Genomic DNA, 25309 nt, shown 5'->3' on the forward strand with positions numbered 1-25309 from the left:
GGCCTGCCTGGTAAGCTAGCCTGCTGTAGAAACTCACCCTTCCTTCTGTCAAGTGTATGTGAGCAAGTGTGAAAAAAGGTGTCTAGATATAAACTGGAATTGCTTAGGCTTTGTCTCAAGACTGAAAAGAGACGAATTGTAATGAGAAAGACTTCAGCACTTTTATTTGGAACAGGTTTTCCCACAGAGATCAACAGAAATGAATTAAAAATGGACACAGTTAAACAAGAATTGCATTCTTGCAAACCACCAGTCTTTCTTGTAAGAATATCTTACTCTTCTATCTACTGCAATCAACCAGGAGCAAATTTTTAATTTAATTCTCTAAACTGGAAAAGAAAAATGAATCTACAGAAGTAAATAGCAAAAGACTAATTAAATTGTTCTATAAGCTGAACAGGTCACCCTTTTGGGGAAGACAAAACCAGATGACAGCGAGACACAGTGTTCAATGCAATGCAGAGCGCTGCTTAGCATGAGTAATGTGCTCCCTGCTTTCACTAAACAGGAGCAGCCTGGTGCAGGTATATCTTGCCTCCCAGCGGCACACATCCCTGGTTTGGCCCATCTTACCTTGTACTTTTGTAAACCTGAGACTTTGTATCTGCTTTCTGCAAGAGCAAATTTCTGGGAGCCAGCACCAAAGGGCAATTATTCAGTAAACGGATGCTGCTATCCCACACCTGTTATGGCCACAACTGATATAATTCTGCATAATATCAAGAAAAATTACAATGTTGGAAGCAGCACGAATATAAAGTGTCTTTGAGTCTAACCTGTTGCATAAATGAGTTTATTCATAACAAGACAGATGCTTAACAACAGGGCATGATTGGAAAGTTTGCCTGAAAAACATTATCTTTTTAGATTGATTAACGCTGAGCAGAGCCCAATACAACTGGAGGCTAAATAATTAAGATATCTGAGATACCATCTAACAATCCAGCTCCAGGAGTTCTCTTGTATTCCTCATGTTACTTTTAGAAGCTTGCTTGCTACAGCTGCAAAACAGAGCCCATGGTCAAGCACTGGTAACTACCGCAAGCTGAGCCAAGTTATCCATTTCCAACTAGCACCCAGCTTGGCAGGTGCTAATTCACTACTCTTCTTATGCTAGGTTACAGTGGCTGGCTGCTTCCAGCATATCAACTGGCTATTAAACGCTTGAGTACTAGAGACTGCACTAACCCAGAGCCAAAAACCAAAACCAAACCAGTAAAGCATTTCTTAAATCCTGACTGAACAGGTCTTTAAAAAAAAATCCATTGCAGGCAGAATTCTAAGCATACTCTCCTCATTTCTTTATGATAAATGGGCAAGTTGCAAGGAATCTCACTAGATACCAGTATGAACAGCACATTGTCCTTATGATTTTTTTTTTCTATTTGCTTCAGAGATGCAAAACATATAGTTTTGACAGTCAATCTGAAAAAAAGTCTGAAAGAAAATCTTCCATTTCTTAAGAGTTGGAATTTGCCTTTTTTCTTTTGTTTTTGTTTTGTAATCTGCATTACATTTTACTCATTAAAAAAATCACATATACAGAGAAATAAACTAATTAGCATCACTGAAGCAAATTAAAAACTAAACCAAATCAAATGTCATCTTCAACTAATATCAGTCAAGAAATCCATCTGTTGAAGCTCTGGACATCTATTAATAAAGAGTTTCAAAAACTGCTTTGGAGATGTGTTTAAGCAGAGTATGGAATAGAAGTTGCAGCAAATGGAAATACTCAGAGGAACTGGGTAACCCTATACTTTAAAGCCAAACACAGTTGATAAACTTGAGGCCTTTTCAGTACTGAAAGATGGGCCTGCCTCCCACTGTCAGCTAATTAACAGTACAAAGATACTGCCCATCTCTGGAGAAAGAACTATCTTAATGAAATTGTGTGTTCCGAGACCAGGATTAAAAGAGCTAGTCTAGCAAACATTAATCTTTAATACAGAATGCACGTAATATCTGGTGCAGTGACTATTCTGCAGTGCTCTGCAGCCTTGTTTTTCCCCTCACGTTGAGGAGTTCTTAATCGCAAATGCACATAGTACATGCATCACAGAAATGTGCAAGAGCCTCATCCTCAACGGGTGAACTAGCCTAATGCATGGAAGTGGTGGGGAAATGGAGATAGCAGAGCACCTCTTGGCAAATAGCAGCAACAAGTGTTTTCTGGTGATTACCCTTCTGTGACATTACTGTGAACATCTGCCATTCACATCAGGAGTTTTTCATGGGCATGGGGCTCCACAGATGGCAGAAAAAACCCAAACCAAAACAAAAGGGTGAAATTTGGTACCCGACTTTAAAACAAAAACAATCCTAAAAAAAATCTCTAGCTTTAAAGCAATGGGATTGGTGTCTTCAGGCTTGAATGCTATGTTATTTCAAAGGATAATGTTACTACCCCAGAGGTTTTCTTCTCCATTAGTTCTGCCAGTTGTCATTGTGGAGAAATGGCTGGTGAAAAGGTGACCTTAATTCACTGTTTTTTCCAGGTGAAACAAAGCAGCAGCTGCTCCGGGGTTTGATTTGATTTGACCAAGGTCAAAACGGATCTCCTATTCTGCTGCTCAACAAACCTTACATGTGAAGGAGAAGTAACTAATCATGTAGGTAGAACATACCCTGCCACTTAGTTTTCAAGGCAATGGAGTACACCTGCTGCCTGCAGAAATCCAGTCTGCATTGCTAATTCCCTTTGTATTCAAATGGATAACAGAGTTGTTACACAGTGTATACTATGGCCCTATTAGACGTCTGGACTGCGTAATTAGAGCCCATCGCTCCCCAAACAGAGGCTTTTATAAGCTGAGATACCACCTGAAGTGTACAGAAAGATAACACCTGACTGAGCATCACCCATATCTCCTGTTCCTCATTCTGCTGTGACCTGCTGCCTTCTACAGTCCTTCAGAAGTGTCATTTTACAAGATTTTGAAATGCCCCTTCCGCCTTCTCTAACTGCTACCACCATCTCTGACCTTTCCTTGACAGCCGTCTGTTTTCTTTACTCAAAGGAGAATTATGATTTCCACATCGGTCAGTAACACAGTAGGGGAGTTGCTTTAGGACTTGGGCAAGCTGTAAATAATTATTTATACAAATTCTGTACTATCAATATATAAAATATGCAAATGCTACATTTTAAATGTAAAAATCAGCATCTTACAGTTGTAGAGAAGCTATTATATTTTGTGGAAGGTAGTCTGCCAGCACTAGCTGTTTGGTGCTGATTCTGCAAAAATGAAAAACATTTGAGTATACTAAAAACTGTATTGTGTATTTATTGCATATTTCAGGGGGCACAGAGAGTCACTAATCAACCACTCTAACTTCTGTCAAAGTTCTGAAAAGCCTGTTTCACTGTAACATTTTGTGGTTACCACTTTCCTCTTGTCAATGGAATCTTAATACTCAGTATTCCACTGTTGGAAAGCAATAAATCTCAGATAAATCTGAAGATAAGTAAAAATTACACAGACAATGTACCTGGACCACTTGCTGCAAACCACCTTTGAAGAAACCATCTCGACAGCTGAGCAGCAATATCTCTTTTAATTTCGTAAACTATCTCTGATCTTGCTTTTTCCCCCTAGGTAGACCTCATACAGCAATAGATGTTTTGTAATAACTTACAATGAACATCGAAGACAATCGGTTCAGAATGTATTGTTTTCTGGCCAGATGGCCCATAATATGTCACTGTGCAAGAAAACTTGGCATTCGCATCTTTCTTTGTTGGCATGTACTGAAGAGATGATGTCATGGTGAAGAGTCCAGTTGATCTGTCTACAATCTTTTGCAAATTTATGACCACAGCTGAAAAGGAAATACCGTTTCAGTGTCACACAGATAGAATTTGCAACTTTTTTCCTACATTTTGTTGCCTGTTCTGTATTTATTATCAGGCTGCAACACAACAAATTACACGAGAGACTTTATAAACAGTTTTCCTCTAGTATTGCCACAGACATATACCAGGAACATTTTATCAACAACATCCTTCTAACATACTGTACATTTTAAATAAAATTGAAACAAAAAACTAATTGAAAACTGGTGCATTTTTTTATTACAAATCTCAGCTTAATTTGTGAGATAGATAAAGGCCAAAAGTGCTGGCAAAACCAATTTTTAGAATCATATTTATAATTTAGTTTTGTAACCCTTCTCTATTTCATCGAAGGTAAAATATTGTAGTCTTATCAGCCTGTCAAAATAAAAGCTGCAGCAGGGGGAAAAAAACGTTCTTCCTAAATATCCTGGTAAATAAATACCTGTATAAGCAGATAATGATCTATGTTGTCCAAGCCATAATATTAGACAGGTGTGAAATTGAGACAGTTAATACCTTATAACAAGTTGGAAATGAGATACAGGTTTCTACTAGCTACATAGGCTCAAGAATAGCTTTGCAATAGCATTAACAAAGGCAACCCTCCTCCCCATGATGTGGTTTTAAAGCCGGAACTGAGAGAAATCATATGGTATATGCTGGGTGCTCTGAAAGTCCTAGAAGTTTCCCTCCAGTTTTATCTTTCCATATGAGTAATTCTCCTCAAAGGCGTAATACATTAGACTAAATTAGGGCAACTCGTACACACACAGTTCTCAATGCACCCACCGCTCTCTGGATTCAGGGACGTTGGCCATTACTGAAACATACCTTCTTCCACCGGCTGCAAAACTCTGCCGTTTTTGTACCACGTAACATTGCCTTCGGGATAACTATCTCTTGCAACACATTCCCCAAGCTGCAAAGCACATAGGAATTAGTCAATTTCTCCACTATGTTTTACTGTAATTCTATTTTTGCTTATGCTGCTTTGAGTAAAAATTTCTAGAAAGTTCAAATGTTTAGCCTGAACATTTTTATTTTTAAATAGGACAAATCCCACCAGTAAGGCTTAGGTTAAATTTGGAAGAGGGTTTGGTGGTGGGTCTAAGATCAGGATGTTTGCGGAATCAGGCAGGGCTAACAGAGTAGTGGGAAGGGAACTGCTCTGCACTCAGCCTGGTTACAGACCGTGATCTCTCACAGGCAGGGGTGCACACACGCACCCTCCGCTCTCAGCCTCACCCCATCACCTCTTGCCATCTCAACTTCAAAGGGACTTCAGGCAACCATCAGGCACATAACTTTGAGGGAGAACACTGCTCTTACCATTTGTAGCTTCTCTGTTTCCAGGAAGTCTGCTTGATGTAAGATTTCTGGTTGAGAGGGTTGTTCTAAAACATAAATAGGATAAGAGTACTAGTGGGGAGCACAAACAGCTGTTTGAAAAACAAGTTACTAAAAGACACATGGACTTTGAGATTAAATAGAACAATCTAGCTTGGTATAGTCTTCTTACTCACACTTTGCCATTAAAAGAAGAAAAAGTGAGATACTTCTAACAAACGGATTGAAAAGGAAAAATCGTCATCTTAAAATCTGTCATACCTTCCATAATGGATTCCATGCATTCTGACAATACATATTTTAGCCAGGCAGACTAGTTCAGCACCTGGGAGGAGAGAACCTGATCTGATCTGTCTGATTTATATGATACACACACTGGAGAAGGCACCAGTGGTGCAGAAACTATAGCAACAGAAAAGCGGCTTTACTGTGGATATAACTGTAGCTGAGCTGTCACATTATAAAGGAACAAATTCAACCTAATCATTCTTCCAATGTTTATTTTTCCTAACTGGAACTATTACATTTAAGAAATTCAGATGATACAGATAAGTATAATTACTTCAACTGATTCTGAGATAGTTATGACTCTCTTAAAAAAAAAGTAACTTTTTCTTCAGTGCCAGTATGTCCTCTTATTTACTTTTATTATGGTAGATGGACCTCTTAGCCTGCCAAAGTGGAGAATCTATCAGTGTTTCCATCATAAAAAACTACTTTCTAGAGACTATATAACTTGTCTGTTAAAATAGTTTGGCCTGAAGCCCAGAATGCAAATTTTTATCTCCAAAAGAGACAGTTTTGCCCATAATTTTAAAATAAGAGGGGAAGAGTGAGGGGAAAAAATAAATCAATGTTTATATAGTCAAAGAAAGTCTCTACACCCTAGCTATACCGCTTGCTTAAATAAGCATACATGGTATATAATTTTCCAGACTGAAACATCCTTAACCATGCCAGCTCACACAACCTTTTTCTGAAATCAAGCTCCCTATGAAATAATGTATGTGTGTCAGCAATTACAGCCCAAAGTGAACTTGACACCATCTTGCCAAAATCTCTGCACACTGATGATGTTGCTCCTGCTGTCACCAAGACACATGTTTCCAGACTAGTCCATCCTGCTCTGTGTACATGTGCACAAGTGTGCGCGCCTGTGCTTGCGTGCACACAAATGCACAGATACTCTTCACTTGGAAGACTACACCAGGATGCAATAAGAAGAGCCCAAAAGTGAAAGGCAATAACAGAAGCTATTCATTTGACACTTTCAAACAACTTTGCCTTTGGCAGAAACCAAAACCAAAGTCAAAACCATATACAAAACCCATCACAATTTCTTCAAAGGGCTAATAAAGATTATTTTATTCAAAGATAAGTGCATGTTTATTTCTCTTTTGTTAGTTTTAAAGGAAAAAGGTTCACCTATTTTCTGTAAGAATCTGCCAAGAACAATGCTTTTTAATGTCAATTCAAGTAAATGAGGTTCTGCAAGACCATTAACAGGCCTTCTGGTTCAGATTTTCAGGTCCCATAAACAGGCTGCCTGTCACAGTCACCACCTGATCAAACCAGACCACCTTCCCCCACCTTGGCATTGCTTCCTTTCATCTCTCATCTCCCCCAGGACTGCTTTGAGAAGACCTGCTCTGTGCTTTGGACACCCCTCATAACACTGCTGCCGAGGGAAGGGGAGGAACCTCCTGCATGAGCACTCTGGTGATGGAGTCGGTGCTCCCACTGAGAGGCCACCACCTCCTCTCTCGGAGCAGCCTCCCAAAGCAGATGCGTGCTGCCAGATTTCCACAGCCGCAGCATATGCACCAAGGTAATTCGCTATAAAAGACTTATTTAGCATTTACTAGCTCAGCATCTGAAGCGAGAAGAAAATTTAAACTTGGCAGCAGCAGAGCCCACTTTGGTGGGTTTGCAACTTCAGCACACTGCTTATCTCTTGGCTTAAGAGCTTGCCAGAGTGCTCTGCAACTCTCTATAGGCCCTATAATAGGGGGAAAAAGAGCTCTCTGCCTGCAAAAGTCAAGCATCAGCGTAGCAGGACAGCAGCTCATGTCTGCTGGGCTGCTCCACTTTGGAAACCGGCCATTTAGCTCCAGAAACAAAAATAACTGACAGGATCCATCTGGAAAGCTGGTAGAGCTTGTTTAAGTAGTCCAGCGAGTGGGACTAGCACGCTGTACCTGTGCAATGAGCCATTTCAGCTCATTAGTTCTGAGTTAATTAGGTAGCACAGCTCAGGACATGACAAGCTCCAGTGAAACTCATCTTCAGTCACAACTTCTGGGGTACAGATGAGTGTCAGGTACACAAGGCTCTTGGTTTATGAGGGTTTGCACTGCTGCAGCCTAGCTCCGTATCTGTGATTCAAGGAGTTAGAAACTCCACTGGTTAAATACATGAAGCAGGCTACTCTTAACTCTTTCCTGATTAGAACCAAGCAAGCAAGCAATAACAAAAAATGAAACCTCAAAAAACAGACTCAAGGAAGTTAAACACAAGGAAATGTTAAGAGAACCTTAAATAAAGTTGTGAACTCAAAATGAAAAACTGCAAAGGTAATTTTTTCTTGCAGTCCTAAGTTGGCCATATTGCATGTGTGGCATCCTCTATTCTTGTCTTCCTTAGTAAACAGAAGCTTTCTCTATTAGTATTAATGCATACAATAAAACATACAAGCTGTGCTCCATGGCTGAGTTAGCATTGTGTTAATATTTAGTACAGTACGCAGTAATTCAAGCACTTAGCATTTTGTTTCACCATATACCACTGTCTCATCTACATATTTACTGCTATGCAGTGAGTAAACAGGATAATTCTTTGTCATTTCCTTTGAAGCACTGTGTTTACTGCATGTTCCGAGCACACTCATCCCTGTTGTCATTAATCCCATTGTTCCTGCAGCCAAACCGAAAGCAAAATGAGGGAAAGGAATCACTGGCGACTCCTAATCCAGCTTCAAGCTCATTTATGCCACAGACAAACTTCTGCCTAGACACCACCAACTCCTTGACACCTTCTCCCTGGGCGAAGAGTAAGGGTGCCCTTCCAAAATATGAATTAATGTTTTCCAAGCGTGATCTGCTTGAAACTGCCCATACTTGCAAGGAACGTGTTCCCACAACAGAGGCTTATTTTGACTGTGTAAATACACCTCTGAAGAACAACAAAACCCCAAAAAAGCCATATAAACCCATGAAGCTGAGGAAGATATCCACTGCAGTCATGGGGATACAAACTTGAGGTTATAAACACTAACCTCAGCAGACCTGTGCCCCTAAAAAGGAGGAAGAGACACCTCCAGAAGCTGAGCCAGGGCCCAAGGGATTACATGTCTGCTCTGCATCAGCACTAGGAAGAGGCCAGGTTTGTCCATACTCTTGTGCAAGCTCAGAGCAAGGCTGCGCCTCTGAGCACTTGGGTTTGCACTGCTGATCAGCCTTGCGATTGGTCTGTAGTGATATCAAATGCTAATCAACTTCTCTGTGCTCTAAAACAGAACTGCAGACTGGTCTTCCTCCTGATAGTTCAGCAGGGGACAAAATAAGGATTTGAGGCTAGCAACCTCTTTTCCAGCTTCTCACTCGCTCACTCACAGTTCACATGGTTGCATCCCAGCTGCTCCGAGCTGGTTTAAACCTCTCCACTGATCTACCCCTGCAGACTGCACACAGTTAAATACTTCCCTCCTGCAGAAAAAATTCGCTCAGAGAACAAATGGAAAATAATCAGTACTAATTTTACATTTTTCATTTCCAAGGCCAAATGACATCACATAAGTGAATCATTATCAAAGCCTAAAATTCTCTTTGAGCCAGCACTTATCATGAATAAACTGCAAGTGCAGGCAGTTCTGTTACGTAAATGCCACCAGTAGAATACATTTTTGAAAGCTGCAGAAATTTGCTAGTCTTAGTGATTTACTCAGCCAAACTCACTTTCTTGACTTTAATCTCTTCCTTAAGCAAAAGTTTCTGTAATTCACAATTCAGATGCTGATGAATGTTAACGGTAGTAACAACTAGATTTACTTACTGAAGACTTTGACTATTGTTGGCTCTTCGGAAACATCATCTTCTGTAACTAGCATACATACAAATCTCTTTTCGTCACTGATTCTTGCATTCTTGATAGATAATGTATAGTTTTCTGAGAGAATCAACCTGTCTTTGTATTCTGGTACATCATCATACTGTACATTTTTTTTTGTTGATGATCTGAAGGCAATAAATACTGGAGATCCATTTGGCATTTCCTGTAATAAAAGGACAAACACCTCTATTTTGCATAAACAGTCATTTAGAAATTCCTGAAGATCTGCAATTTGTACAAATCAATAATTTTTTAAAATGTGAAAACTACATCAGATGGCTTTTTTCCTGATTACCTTCTGCTGTATAAACAAGGAATTCAGTGTAATACAAGAGCTAGTTTAGGACTGCTGTGCTACACATTGAGAATATCATCAGTAGAAATAATTTCAATCCTTTGGCTCAATCTCAGCAAAGCATAGGGCTTTCTCTGATGAAAGCTGGTGGTTCTGGCACCACCTGCCACTCTGTGTATGAAAAAGTATTTGAAATAGAAGCATTCATGAGCTAGGCTCAAAAGCTCCAGTTTCCTTTTTTTCATGATTGTTTTACATATTCATATTGTTTGTCTGAGATATTCAGACTCCACTGCAAATGCAGGATTTAATCAGGCACAACTGCCCATTTTATTCTAAATTAGTTTTCAGCTTTTTTTTTTCCGTTCTTTTTAAAGGACCCAAGAGTTTGTGTCATGGGAAAATACATAAAATCAAATATTGTTATTTATGCATCTCAGGATAATCTGCAAAATATAATTTTCTAGACATCATCCTTATATTAATAAGTATGCAGCTGCCATCCTAAGAAGGAATACGAAGTTGACAGCCTTGCACAAACCTACCATATAAAATACTTTTTTTCATGCGAGGCAAAGTTACAGGCTGAGTTCTGCAGGATTTCATCCTCCCCTGACCTGCCACCACCAGAGCAGGGACACACATTGTCTGCCTTTAAACAAAGTGAAGTGAAAGGTTGACTCCATCTTCACGTACAGTATTGTGCTGGGGGCTGGAAAGGGTTTTCATTCCCTTTTATCCTTTGCACCTTGCAGCACTGATGTGAGTAGTGTTCCCAGCACAATACCTCAGCTTGACTGCAGAGCCCACAAAAGCATGACGATGCTGTGACAAGAGACGAGTGGTGTCAGAGCCAGGAAGGGAGCAGGAGGCTTTCACCCTGTCTCACTTTTCACTCTCAGGCTAGATGTCTAGCACACAGAAAGCAAGCTTTGCCTTGACTCAATATATGCAAAGTTGGCTTTCAAGCGCAAGTGAGCTCTTAACTCCACAAGCCTTCCCAGTGCACGAGCACACACAGGTAGATGCTGAAGGGAGCAACACCAGCTCCTGCCATGGTGCAAGTCTCCCAACACTCATGGGCTCCCACCAACAACCCGAGTTGCTACTCCCAAGGCAGCAGAGCAGAAAATGGGAGTTCCTCCTTCTTCCAATGAAATAATCACCTGAACAAAAAAAACACAACCAAACCTTACAGCTGCTAAAAAAAAAATGTTGCTATGTTGGGAGCTGCCCTGGGAGAATGGGTACCACTTTCACTTGGTTGTATGGGCTGTGTCAACAATTTCATACAATACCAGTTGGAGACGTTTTTCTGCACGTTTCGTGTCCCTTTCTATTTAGGAGAGGCTATAATGTCTCCATTTGCTGCTTGGTACTTGTCCGAGATGAGCAATCCAAATGCACCAGAAAGAGATAATGCATTTATTTTTCTCAAAATAGCTTTGCATCTTCATACAGATGGGCTTCTTCCAAAAAAAAGTTAGCAGACTAAAAACCACATTGCAAAATGTAGGCACTGCATCTTCTGAATGGTTATATTAAATAGTTCCACTGTCTCTTTTAAGGAAACATCCTCCACAGACTTCTGATTTTGTTTCCCAAAACACATTTGTGGAGCAGGAACTCTTGAGTGGATGAGGGTTGTAGAAGTTGCAAACTTCCAGGTCCCAGGGAAGGAGCCAGTGGGATTATGAAACATCCCCAGTGACAGATCAGCCTGCTATAAAACAGGCTGGAGGATGCCATTTAAAAAGAGAGAACTATGTAATTTTAGATCCACTGTCAGAGTAAACATCATCTGTTCTTGCTGGTAACATCTTGGTTTGAGCACAAGATTTAGATGAACTTTACAGTAGCAGGAAAACCAGTTGTCCTGAAATCAGTCTGAGAAGCAAAAAGATTTTGGTATCCTGATGTTTTCTCCCACATATGCTTCCAGGTTTCATTTGACATTGATTCACTTTTTCTCCTTTTGGCCCTGGATACTGATGGCATATCAGAGAAGTGCATCCTGCAGTGTTCCACTGCAGGCTGACCAAGACAACCAGGAGAGCATTGCCAGTTTTGCCTCTGTTCTCCATGTGCTAGAAATGGCAGAGTGAAACCACCAGCAACTCTACTAAGGTCAGCTCTGCTTTCTTCTTCATCATGCATTAAACACACTGAAGCATGAAGCAGTATTGGGGATTGGACTGGATGATCTTTTGAGGTTCCTTCCAATCATTACCATTCTGTGATTCTGTGACTCTCAGATCAACCAGACCCAGGGACAGCACTTTGCCAGGGACGTAGCACAGCCTGCTTCAAAAGTATTCAAATGTACAACGACGGCTCTGTCAAGCAAGTAAGACACCACTGGGTAACATGCCAGATCTCTAATACAGGTTGGCAGAGAACTCCTGAATAATTATTTCTCTTGAACAATGAGATTAATTCCTCAAACCTCTAATCTATGCTTGGCAGAAATTGTGCAGATTGGAATCTTGCAGTCTTATGTAAAACACAGGAATGAATGTCTTTGTATCTGAGTCAGAAATCCTATCGATTAGAGTCTTGTAATCTCACACACTAAGAATAAATACACGTCTCCTTATACCAGCTCTAGTGTATGTAAAGGTAAGCTATACTTACATATTTCCATTTTCCGAACAGAAGACCATCTGGTACTTCTAGACGACAAGGCATAGTGATAGTATCTCCATATACTGCATTTACTGTGTACAATCCCAGAGCTAGAGGAAAAACAGAGAGGAAAAAAAATGAAGCATTTTCTTGAATTCCTATATACTAGCTAATGGTTGGTTCACAGCTATTACAAAAGCAAAGCCACCTCATTTGTAAATGGGTATTTTCCTGCATGTAGAATTTATCCCCAAACCTCTGACAAAACAGGATTTGTTTACCTAAACATTATGATCTTTTTGAATCCATGTTTTCTGCTGCAGTCAGTGGGAACCAAGTAGATTTTCAAACAGGACTGCACCCACACAACTGGACAAACATGTACGCTACAATCGATATCCACAGCTATTATCCCAAACTTAAAACTTGAAAAGGAAAATCCCTAAACCTTTATTTTCTTCATCTGAAAAAAACAGCCGCTTCTGCCTGGACGGGTTATGTTGCAACACAGCATTGTGAGGAGGCCAGCAGACAAGCAATGTTCTGACTGCTGCGCTTCATAGAAAAGAGAGACTTAAATAAGTGCTGGGTTCCCTTAAACCTGGGAAACAAAGTAGTCCGCACATTTCGGTTTTGGAAAAATAAAGTAAAATGCTTCTACGAATTATTTAAGAACAGCTTTTTTTTGGAAAACTCAACACAATGTTATTGTGCTAATACATAAAAATTTACAGAATAAAATTGACCCACTTTATATTCATTGTCCAAAACATGTGAATTGAATGGAAACAACAGGCCCTAATGTGATGAACATTAAAATGCAAGGAAGTTTAAAGGAGAAGATGTTACAACTCTATGCATTTTCCATAATGCAACTTTGCTTAGCTCCTGTTTTCTGTAGTTCCCCCTGCTCTTGGTGATGCTCGCTGCTCCTTACACCAGAGGGACATTTTGCCTCTGGTGCTTGCCTGGTGTCACTGAGCAAGTGGCAGCCTGCTCTCACCCACTCATCTGCAGCTTTTGTCAGGGTCTTCTGCCCGGAGACACTGTATCTCCCCCTTTGCTTTCCTTTCATTTGCAACTGGAGCTACAAAACTAAAGGCTGACTGCCAAATAAACCTTATTTAAGAGAGAGCAGTAGCGTCTTGGTAACGTAGCCAGGGCTGCAGAAACACCTCGGCTTCTAGAGACATTAATTTTTCCAGAGATTTAGCCCTTCTTGCTAGAGCTGGAAAAAGCAAACCTGTCCCCATGGACCCCCAAAAGACTGGAACCACAGACCCCTTATCTCTTCCCAAGTCTTGAGGGAGCCACTGGAGCTTGAGGAACTAAAGGAATGCAGGAGATAACAGGCAGCAATAGCCACACATATCTTCAACTTTCTTTTCTTCACACCACTCCTTTTCACCTGAAAAGTCATATCTTCTTCTGATTCCATTACATAATTAGTCACAAACATATTTTAGGTGCGTCATTCACACTATAAGGACTGCATGATCTAATCTGCTGTATGGTTTGCGAAGATCAGCTGTTTTCTAAATGACAAGAGCAGTTGGTCCACTAGATGGTGCTGAGTAAGTGCAATCTCTAAAAATGAAACAAAAATTTTTTTGAAGACCTATGCTAAATTCAATATTATGCAAATAGCGCTGATGTTTCATGAAGTCAAGCTATAAATGGAAGTGAAATTCAAAGCTGGAGCAAATTTTTCCCTTGGCCCTCTCTTGCACTCATCCTCATTCTGATCTCCAGGAGGAGGACAATAAAGCTTCGGCTTTGCAAGTTGAATCCAAATTTTTATTTCTGCTAAAACTAGAAAAAGCAGTCCTTTTGGTTCCTTTCTCCCATGGATGCAAAATTACAACAGACTTGCAAATATATATTCAAGTAGAAAGCTGGTTAGTACCCGTTCAAATTCCAGTAAAGTGTCATTTAGTAATTTGAAATTCTGTAATAGTATTTTGCACCACATGGAAAAGAGAAACTACTCCTCCTGCTAGAAGATTTTCCCTGTCATCAGGGGAAAACAAAATGACTCCGTGTGATCTGTGAGGTTGTTCTCTCCTAAACACCCCTTTAATCCCTGCAACTTGCTAAACTAACAAGTATACACTAGCAAAGACTTGACAAACTGCCTCACAAGAGTGAATGAAACTGTTTCTGGAAAGGATTTACATTTTTAACATTTGGAACACATTATTGATGAGTAGCCTGATAAAGAGTGGCCTTTGATTTTAGAACTCTTTCATCTGAAGAGCATTCCTTGATATGGACAACTCTCCCTCAAAGTTATGTCTTGCCATAAATTCTGCCTAAACTAAAATCATACAGTCTTCTAGGGATTTGTTAACACAGAACCAGAAAGGCACAGGTTTTACTTTAAGTACAGAGAAATAGTCCTTAAAAGCATACAAGACGCCCTACTGTAAAACTTCCTCCTTCCATCTCTGCAGCAACAAATCTACTACATTTAGAGAGTGTAAACTAGTTGGATTACTGCAGGCTTTCACAGCAAGAACTGCAGTAACCTCCACAAAACAACTTTGCAAAACCTATATATTAAGAAACAAAACTAACAAAATACCTTAAAAGAATTCAGAAATTACCCTCTCTGTTGCTATTAGATATATCTGTAAAATGGTGGGATGAAGAGCAAAATGGAAGAAAATTACCACCTAACTATATGACAGTGTTTACCATCAATCATCATTTTCTGAGAGCCCTTTACATAGTTTCCAGCTCATTCTAAGAAAAGGAAAATGAAAGCAGGATGTACAAATACGTAACAAATTGCTCCACGCCCTAACACAACACCGGGTCAATGCAAAGGCCACTGTATCTCATTAACTGCAGGAGGGTACAAAGGCCTCTGTAGATGACTGCAAGTCATCTCTAGACATCATGCCCTGCCTTGCTGTATTTCTGATGCACCTTTCTGTAGCTAATTAAGAGCTCAGCCAGCTCTCCTGCATGATTTTCAGATATTGTCTTCTGAAACTGAGCCAGTGCTGTTAATAACAACACTAATTCCGAGGCAGTATTTCATGCCACATACACTGGAAGAAGCTCCACTTGAACTAGGTCTTATGAGGAGCAGCTGAGGGAACTGGGGCTGTTCAGCCTGGAGAAAAGGAGGCTGAGGGGAGAACTTATCGCTCTCTGCAACTGCCTGAAAGGAGGTTGTAGCATGGAGGGGGTTGGTCTCCTCTCCCAATAACAAGTGATAGGACAAGAAGAAATGGCCTCAGGCTGTGCCAGGGAAGGTTTAGGCTGGATTTAGATTAGGAAAAAATTCTTCATGGAAAGAGTTGTCAGGCATTGGAATAGGCTGCCCAGGGAACTGGTGGAGTCACCATCCCTGGAAGTGTTTAAAAGACATATAGATGAGGTTCTTAGGGATATGGCTTAGAGGTGGTCTTCGCAGTTAGGTTAGTGGTTGGACTCGGTGATCTTAAAGATCTTTTCCAACCAAAATGATTCTATGACTTACAGATACTTACCAGGTTAATCCAGCTTACTGGGGTTGTCACAGAATCACACAGAATCACAGAATGTTAAGGACTGGAAGGGACCTCAAAAGATCATCTAGTCCAATCCCCCTGCCAGAGCAGAAACACCTAGATGAGGTTACACAGGAAGGTATCCAGGCAGGTTTTGAATGTCTCCAGAGTAGGAGGCTTCACAACTCCCCTGGCCAGCCTATTCCAGTGTTCTGTTACCCCTACTGAGAAGAAGTTTCTTCTCAAATTTAAATGGAACCTCTTATGTTCCAGTTTGAGCCCATTAACCCTTGTCCTACTGTTGGCTGTCACCGAGAAGCGCCTGGCTCCATCCTTGTGACACTCACCCTTTACATATTTGTAAACATGTCCCTATGCATGGATATGAGTTAGACTTGATGATCCTCGAGGGTGCCTTCCAACATAGGACATTATATGATTCTGTTTCTTTACATACATGTTCGAGCAGTCTGAGGTGACTTAACTAATTTCCTCCTCCTTGATCCAGAGCTGAAGAAACTCTGCTTTAAGTCAGAATAAACCTTTCCACATAGGTTCAGACACAGGAAGAAAGCAGTAGCACCAGGAGGTCTTATGACTCAGAGAAAAATCCTCATAGGACACTGACAAATTGAGACAGCATTCAGTGTTAATGCTGTTAATTACACTACTTTTCATGTCCTCGTGGCAGTGCTAACTCGCATCCTTCTTTGTCTTGTGTGACAAAAAGATCTGACTACTTGATCAGAGGTGTAAAGAAAGAGAAGAGGCTGTTGTTATTTTAGATCCTTGCCAAGAGCATATGATTGCAGGTCATCATTTAGACTATTACTTTTAAATCAACAGGGTCATATACCAGTAATGGATAGAAGGTGAATATCTAAAAATTTTTTTCTCCTCTGCCTGCCATTTGAAATACTGAATATTTTTCTTGCTGGAAACACCTTTTTTAAGTGCTTAGGAGTAAAATTTTTGTAACAAATGTAAAACAGAACAAACATCTTTTAGATGGAAGATCCAACGGAGACTATAAACCTGTATCTGAAAACTACGACTACCACCTGAGGTACTGCTTGAAATTCATCTTCCCCAGCTTGTGTGCCTCACAGCACAGCTTACTTCACTTACTAAAGCACTGGAATACTGGGCAGCTGAGCTTCCCTCCATACCCTGGAGTCCAACTATTTAAGTGGTGTTTTACACCTACAAAGAAGTCCTGTATTTTCCTTCTGCACCTAATTTTTTACTGCTGATGCTTCTGCCCCAGCGGGTTCAGCAATGGTGCTTTCCATTACATTTTCTGGACTCAAGGAACAAGGTCTCATGACCAGAGAACAGCAGGACATGTTGGCCACTACTGTTCTTTACAGCAATCATCAGCAGAAAAACAGTTAGCGGCTTCTGAAATTGAAGTGTCCAGACCCAAAAGCTATTATGTCTATTTAGCACCTACTTTGGAAACTATGAGCTCTGAAGTAGCAACAGGTGGGTTTTTCTTTCTGTCCTCCCTACAACTTCCTAAAAGGATTTCAGGTATACAACGTACATGCAGGCCCTCTTGAGCATCCATTTAGGTACCAGCCAGGAAACATCAGCATTTCACAAAAACAAAAACTGTGTCACATCAGGAAGTCACCTTTTATTAACAGTACTTTTTCTGTACCATTTTTTTTTTAATTTTTTTTTTTTAAGGACAAAGCAGTATAGGAATGACAGCTGGTTGCTGGTGCAATGCAAAACATATTAGAAAAAACTATCCAGCTTTGAATAAATGAGACAACACTCGACAGTAGGTATATACAGTCGCAGCTGTTGATTCTGATAATGCCTTAAGGTGGATTTTAACACTGAAAAATTTTCCATTTGATTAAAAGACCTATTTAGAGAAAAAATTAGGAGACTTCACAGAATCAGAGTAGTTAAGATTGGAAAGGACCTCTGGAGGTCATCTAGTCTAACATCACTGCTCAAGCAGAGCCACCTACAGCCAGTTGCCCAGGTCCATGTCCAAACAGCTTCTGAATATCCCCAAGGATGGTGACTCCACAACCTCTCTGGGCCATCTGTGCCAGTGCTCAGTCACCTCACAGAAAAAAAGTGTTTCCTGATGTTCAGAGTCATGTCCTGTGTTTCAGTTCGTGCCCATCGCATCTTGTCCTGCCACTGGGCAACACTGAAAAGAGACTGGATCTGTCTTTGCATTCTCCCATCTCTCTCATTCTTTCCTTACGTGAGAGATGCGCCAGGCCCTTCAATATCTTCATGGCCCCTCCTTGGACTTTTTTTCAGTATGTCCATCTCTCTCTTGTACTCAGGAGCCCAGAAATGGACACACTGCTCCAGATATGCCCCCACCAGCGCTGGGCAGAGAAGGAGGATCATCTCCCTCAACCTGCTGGCAATACTTTCACTCATACAGCTGAGATTATCATTGGCCTTCTTTGCTGCAAGGCTACAGCGCCAGCTCATGTTCAACTTGGTGTCCACCAACACACCTTTTTTGCAAAGCTGCTTTCCAGCTAGTTGGCTACCTTCCATGCTTCATGGAAATGGGACTTTTCAGACAGGACTCAACTTTTAGCTACTTTCTCTCCCTCTCTTTTCCTTGCCTGGCAAAAATAGCTTTTTCAGTAAGAAATCTGGTAAACTTTCAAGACATTCACAACACTGATCATGGGAGCAGAGAAGAGAAAATACAGCAAACGTAATGGATCTCATGTTTCCCTACCTGAGCCTGACAAAGTCAGCTGAAAAAACAGCAAGTCCTGTGTGGATGTAATGGGACTTTAATAATCCTTTCTGTTAAGCCACAACAGCCTGGGAGCCAAACACTGCTCAGTTTTGAGTAAGCCTTGTGATCCAGCTCACTTTCCTGAAAACAAGCCTCTTTGCAAAAGCTACAACAGGTACTCTTACATATAGCTCACACAGATGTGTTCTGGGTCATTAATCTTCTGACATAGCCCAGAAAACACAGGATACACTTCAGGACGTCAAAAGACTGGTTAAAGCAAGCAAAAAAATGCTAATGCTTGTGTTATCAGAATTCATGCATATGACAGACCCCATCTCAGTTTGGTGGTTACAATCATTCCTTGCTTCATATGCTGGGCATCAAAGTAGGGAAGCAGGGCAAACACTTCCAAGAAAATTCAAACATTTATTATCTTCATCAAACAGATATGATTAAAGATAAAAGAGTGTGTGTTTATGGATATGTTATCTGATACAGGTTATAGAAATAGTGTATTGTTTCTTATCTTTACTTGTTTAAACAGTGAAACAAATCCACACATGGCTGACTAGGACTTCCAAAGGACTACTAGTTAGAAGAGAATCATCAACAGAATCCAAGAGAGAAATTAACTGCAGACAAACATATTCAACAGTATTTAATGCAACATACACTTGTAAAACAACATGACACATAACAGAACTTGCTGAGGGAATTTTCTTACACTTTATCTCAGCATTCCTTCAATAAGCTTTAAACCCTGAATAATATTAGAGTGCAGGCAATTTTAATACCAAAGTAAAAAAACCCACAACCTTTTATAATTTTATAAGTACTGATGCAATGGACAGCAATTACCCTTTCAAATCATCACTGCTAACTTGAGCTCTTTGGAGATGTGAAACAACTGAATGAGAATGCACAATTAGGGTTTGTTTGTTTGTTTGTTTAAGACCCAACTCAAAGCATGATTGTGACTCTTGAAGATGCTGAGTTTTTTTTTGATGATCCAGCCAAAGAAACACCTACTTAAGTTCAAAGACGCAAGTGGCCAAATCCACACAAACAGGAGCACTCCTGCTTAACACAGATTTTGGCAAGTACTGGGCAGATTAGGGAGATGGGGCTTGGCACTCAGCAACATCAAGGCATGAGTACAGTACAAACCAGGAAACAGGAAGGGTATTTAAAGCTAAAGAGATACTGAAAGCACCAGAGCCAGAGAACAGGCATTAAACACCAGCAGAATTCAGCTATTGTTACTCTATGCAAAGCATTATGCTTGTTTAAAACACCCAGAGTCTCTCTTTGTAAGTGAGAAAAAAATAACGAAGAAAATACATTAACATTTTTGAAATCCTCTCTCCTATGAACTTGAACAACTAATATGCTTCTACTCCTTTTAAATTCCACACAAATCTGATGTTTTCCTTATCAGTACAAAGAAACGAGCTATAATTAGAAACTAGCTGAGATAACTTGTCCCATCTGACCAAGGCTGCATAGGTGCTGTCACCTTATCAATAAAGAAATCCTCAGCGCCCCCCTCCATCTCTGGTCAAGAAGACAGAGGACAATGCATGTTTCTCACTGGCATTTTGCTCTATATTTCAACCAGTCATGCACAGTTTTCCCACAGAAGCACATAGCGTGGCTTTCTGCATGACCCAAGTGTGACCCTAAGGCTGGGGCCTCCATGAGTTCAGGTCCAAAATCCCAGAGAGAACCTCAACCACAGTTTTCAAGGTCCTACAACATGACCAAATTAAAACATTGGGTGCTGTGTGCCTGTTCACAAACCAGACTACGCAAATGCTCTTTATTTCACTGAGGGCTATTTCTGCTCTAAGATGTCAAAATATCCAGCTGTTTCAGTATTTCAGGGGCTGTTTCCCACCCCAAAACACAGCTTTCACATCTGTACTCTCCCTTCCTGTAAGCTTTGCTTCTAGCTTGATTTGGAATGATTTTAGCACAAGCTTTTGAAAAGACACAGAGAAATTTCAATCTGTAAGGCAGAGGTCTCAGAAAATTATGTCCTTGCAAGAGCAGATGGGCTTGTGGTTGATGCTACAGTGCATGGTTTACAGGGGGGAATCATTACTGTAAGCTTTACCCTAGGGAGGTTCACACTGAGCATTTATCTGAATATTATCCATCATCCTGGCTGCTAAAGGAACGCACTGAAGAACATACAGAAAAAAAAGTTGCTTCAGTTTTAATGTACCAAAACACCTAGATTGCATCTAAATAATGATGAGTAATAACCTTTTATCAGCTGAGGAACTCTAAATATTATATGTAAAGCAATAATCACAGCAGTAATCATAATCATAAAAAGTTTCTAGAATTTTTGATAGGTATGCAAAAGAAATTTGTACATAGTCATACTCTTTTAAAATTCAAATGCCCATCATTAAATGCATTATCGTTGTCATTTCAAGTAAAAGAGATGCTCCTTTCCAAGTCAGCAAAGCTTTCAAACTACATAAAAAAGCTGTTCCTAGCATCAGCTTCTGCAAAGCTTGAGACCAAATGATCAGTTCAAAGCTCAGTAACTGTTGCAAAATGCTACTGCAAAATGAATTACTTGCGTCAGCACATCAGCTTTCCTACCTTCCTACCTCAGCCTCTGTTCCAATGCCCAGCTCCAAGAAGACAAAGGAAACTGCTAAGACCAATACCCTGAAATGGGACCAGCAAAGCTCTGGTTTGTTTGGCAGCAGTAAGCGCATCTCTGCTTTTTAATCCGGTCCCTTTTAAATCAGGAAGGCTCCAAAATCTACTAAAGAACTGGAGGGAAAACTCATGAAAGCCACCAGTGCCTTTGTACTGCATGGACTTCGTTATAGAAAAATTTTCCTTTCAAAGGGAAAGTCCTAAGCTTCTTTCCACAAACCACCATCCCAAAACATCACCTGTGATTTCAATGGCCTTCCAGTCGTACTATTTTATGGAAATCCTAGCTTTTGCCTCAGAATTATGTAACTCCATTTCTGTGTTTGGTGCTAATCCAAAACCAGGCTGATTCACAGGTTTAAATTTTCAGGTCCTTTCAGTAAATCTTACAGGTTTTAAAAAGTTACATATACAATGGTGTTGCTGTAAGTAGGAAAAAATGTAGTGCATTTCCAAGCAAATATTTATAAATAAGACCTACTTAAAAATGCTTGAACTAGTGTAAGGCTAGCAGAGATAATATTTCCACAAGATCTGGGTGGAACGACATCAAAAGACATTGTGTTCAGCATCAGAAAACCTAGCTGTGTTTTTTATAAGCATCATAAGGTGGGAAAAAAGCTCTTTCCCACAGTTGATGCTGTAGCTGAAAGGCCATTGTTGATTTACTTTGATGCAATTTTTTACAAAACATTACTTAGAATAGTTCTCATAATTCAGAGGAAGAGTTAAGATGGCCAATATATCTTCTTATAAATACTTCTGTTCAAGATGTAGCCATGACTAAAGCAAGTATAATTAATTTTTTTTAAACATACTGGAAAACTGAAAATAATTTATTAAAATAGTTACCAACATATGGTGCAATTTTTTACAAATGGTCCAGCACATCTGCCAGGGAAATGAGTTGTAGCTTACTAAAGTCTGATGATACAAGCTATCTGCCAAGAGATGAGCAGCAAATGTGGGAAAACAGTTTTTGAGTCAATACTGCAACGAGTTTCAACTTTAAAGGGTATACCTAATTAGGCAAAATGGGATCAACAAAGCCTTTGTAGCCTGGTGAAACTTCTCAGTCTTTCAGAGGTTAGCTTCTGGCTGCTCCTGTAGTGTTCTTCTGTTGCTTCTCATTTGCCCTTCCAAAGCACTTTGCTGTTTGCTAACTACTCCAATTGTTTTTTATCTTCTCGTTATGCTAGTCAGCAATGCTTCTGTGTATCAAATAGCTTAAAGGGACATAAAAGTTTCTATTAAGTCAAATAAAACCTGTAGCTCAAACTTAATTACCTAAAACCCCCCATTATATTTCACTATTAATCTTTTTTTTTTTTTTTTTTTTATTTAAAACAAAAAAAAAATCAGTAAACAGCAAACTAAACAAAGAGCTGTTCCTCTTGCTTTTTCATAACTCAATATTGACAGCATGAATCAATATTCCCCACAGGCTACCAGTGCAGAAAAAACACATAATTTATACATAAATGCTGAATAAAAGACTAAATAGCATATGTTTTTCATATCAGAACTACGAGAGATTTTGTTTCGGTACTCTAAGTAAGAGTGTATTGCCCTTTCATCCTAGATTTTAAGTCAATGCCAAGCTGGCAGTGCACCAAGGGAGAAGACCTTCTGGGAAAGGAGGCTGAACTTCTGCCAGTTGTATCCTTCCCCTTGTGCATCCTGCTGCTTCAATGCAGCGAGAGGCCTGGGAAATGGGGCTACAATCCTGGTGGCACCACAGTGGAGATGGCAAAGGGGGCCCAAACCTGCTGGCTCCTTCCAGGAATACCGGGAAGCAAATGGACTGTTTCTCACAGGGTGAGACACTTAGGCTCCCTTCCTACCATGGCCATTAACCTCTTCCCATGAGCCAGCACAGGACTAAACCAACAAGAAGAACCAACCACAAGACAAGGAGGTGGTTGCTGCATCCCACTTGGTCAACTGCTGTTTCTGGGAAGGTGCAATCTCAGCTCCATGTTGTGACATCACTGTGATCACCATTTGACAAAAAACAGTAGCGCACCTGAATCTCTGACCCAGGGTGCTTCTCTCCAGCTATGGAAAACAGAGGGGAAAGAAAAGTTTTGTTTCACACACACTATGGTCCACATATCCTAGTAAAGTATATGCTAGCTTGTCTATATACACATATGTCTTTTAAGTACAGCCCTTTAGATTTTGGTCTGTGAAGATCCATAACCAGGTAAGAGGACAAGGAGCTGATGGACCTTCCATATACAGTTGCTTCAGGAGTTAGGCACTACAAAATGCGTGCCTTATTGATCTATGCTCCAACTCTTGCATAAAAACAAAGCAAAAACTAGTACAAGCAAGACCCTAGCTTTAGAAAAGCAGCCAATAAACAGCAAATTTTCTTCCCCTTGGCACTGGCCAGATGCAAGGGTGCACACAAAGACTACAGCATAACAGGAAAGTCTGACCCTGAACCCACCTGCTCAAACACATGGAAAGGCTCCATGGCCATGTTGGCAGAGCCAACAGCAGCATTAAAGCTACTTGTTTTTCCTCACTTGCTTTCTGCGCCTTTTCTGCTTCCCCTTAGTGAAAATTGTGTGGTTAACACATCAAAGGCTTGCAGTACAGTAGCAGACAGGAATTATCCACACCTCCCACTATGAAGGTAATTAAAAAAAATACTAAATTTCTTGATAAGTAAGGGGAAAAAGAAATCACTGATGACTCTAGCTAAAAGTAAATACATGCAATGGAAAAAAAACCAGGAAAAATAAGGTAACACAACAAATTAGAAAAACTAATGTCGTTAAATCAATGCCTCCACAGTCCTATGCAAAGGAATCTCAGCAGCAGACGCTGTTGTGACCACTTTCCTCTTGTGAGCTGTCTGTGTTCTGCCCACAAGCCTCCTTATAGAAAGCAGCACTTCCTTTCTGTCTGTCTAGGATCCTTCCAAGTTGAAAATCAGTGCCTGACAGTTTTCAATAATGTAGGTTATTTTAACCATGCTTGTTGTTCCTCTGTTTCAGATCATGGTTTGCTCTGTCAAGTAATCCTAAAACAAACAAAACAGGCCAGATCTCTGCTACTGAGTATGTTCCAGATCTGCAAACTTAACCCTTTCTATTACCTGCACATTCATCTGGGCATTTGCTTACTCATGCAAAACTATCCTAAGGTTCAGATCCCCAGTTTCTGCCACAGGCTTGCTATCTGCTATCAGCATCCCCTTCTACAGCAAACAGGGCTTCCAGCAAGCAGAGATGAATCTGTGGAGAAAAGTTACCATTTTTGCTTCTCTATCAGTGCCCTGAAACATTTGCAGAAGCTTCAGCTGTATTCCTGTAATAATACTGTACACTCCAATAAGTAAGAAATATTTGGTGAATGCAAGCATTACGGGCAACTTGCAGAAGCGCACCATGCAGCTTCCACTGACACTCTGCCGAGATGGGCACTTGAAATCATGGATCCAATACTGTGTATCACAGAAACATGTTCCTCCTACCTACCCTTCATCAAGGCTGTGGGGTCCACAGTTAATTAACAGGCAGTGTCCTGCCACACTTCCCTACTGCAGTCACACTTACCAGATATGCTGCTTGTTGGTTTTAGCTGTTATTCCCAAAGAAATCAGCTAGAAAACACCAACAGAGCAAATAATAACCTGTGACTGTAATGTGTGTAATGTGTACACAATATTAATTTCAGTGAACGAGCTTCATTTATTTGTGGAGAAAAACATGCACTAATCACCTCTAAAAAAAAAAAAAAAAGGCCTTACAGAAGTTCCAACTTTAAAGGACATAGATAAAGGACAGATTTATCCTTCCATAATGCTGAGTGGGTGGAAAATGCTGTACATGCTTTCAACAGAAAACGTCCAGCCCTTCCGAATTAGGGAAGTAGATTGGTAAATGGAAAGCATCAGCTTTATGTGCCATCAGATGGCTCTGGTTGGATGGACACCCCCTCAGCTGATGACAGGCTCTTGGCTGCTCCGTCTGTTTTCCAACTGCGTTCCCCACTGATAAGAGAGAGGACAAAGCAACGCAGATGAGATGAATATAGCCTCCTCAAATCATCAACAGGTCTTTGTTACCTGGAGACAAGACCTATAATTTCTCTGATAGCACAATAACATAGGTGCAAGGGGGAGAAGCTCATTGAAAGTATAATTCTATAAATCGTTGTGATTTATGCTA

General features: G+C 40.3%; 1 protein-coding gene across 5 annotated transcripts in view; it reads right to left on the reverse strand.

Annotated features, from left to right (window-relative positions):
* Positions 1-25309, reverse strand: part of ALCAM (activated leukocyte cell adhesion molecule) — a 133937-nt gene that overhangs the window by 24068 nt on the left and 84560 nt on the right. For all 5 annotated transcript variants that reach the window (XM_065061463.1, XM_065061450.1, XM_065061443.1 and 2 more), the window contains exons 2-6: positions 12222-12322; positions 9236-9455; positions 5168-5232; positions 4670-4757; positions 3640-3822 (exon numbers count right to left, since the gene is read on the reverse strand). In XM_065061463.1, coding sequence (XP_064917535.1) covers positions 3640-3822; positions 4670-4757; positions 5168-5232; positions 9236-9455; positions 12222-12322 — 657 coding nt within the window. The remainder of the gene's footprint in view (positions 1-3639; positions 3823-4669; positions 4758-5167; positions 5233-9235; positions 9456-12221; positions 12323-25309) is intronic.

This window comes from Columba livia, chromosome 1 (assembly GCF_036013475.1).
Source record: "Columba livia isolate bColLiv1 breed racing homer chromosome 1, bColLiv1.pat.W.v2, whole genome shotgun sequence".
Taxonomy (NCBI): Eukaryota; Metazoa; Chordata; class Aves; order Columbiformes; family Columbidae; genus Columba; species Columba livia.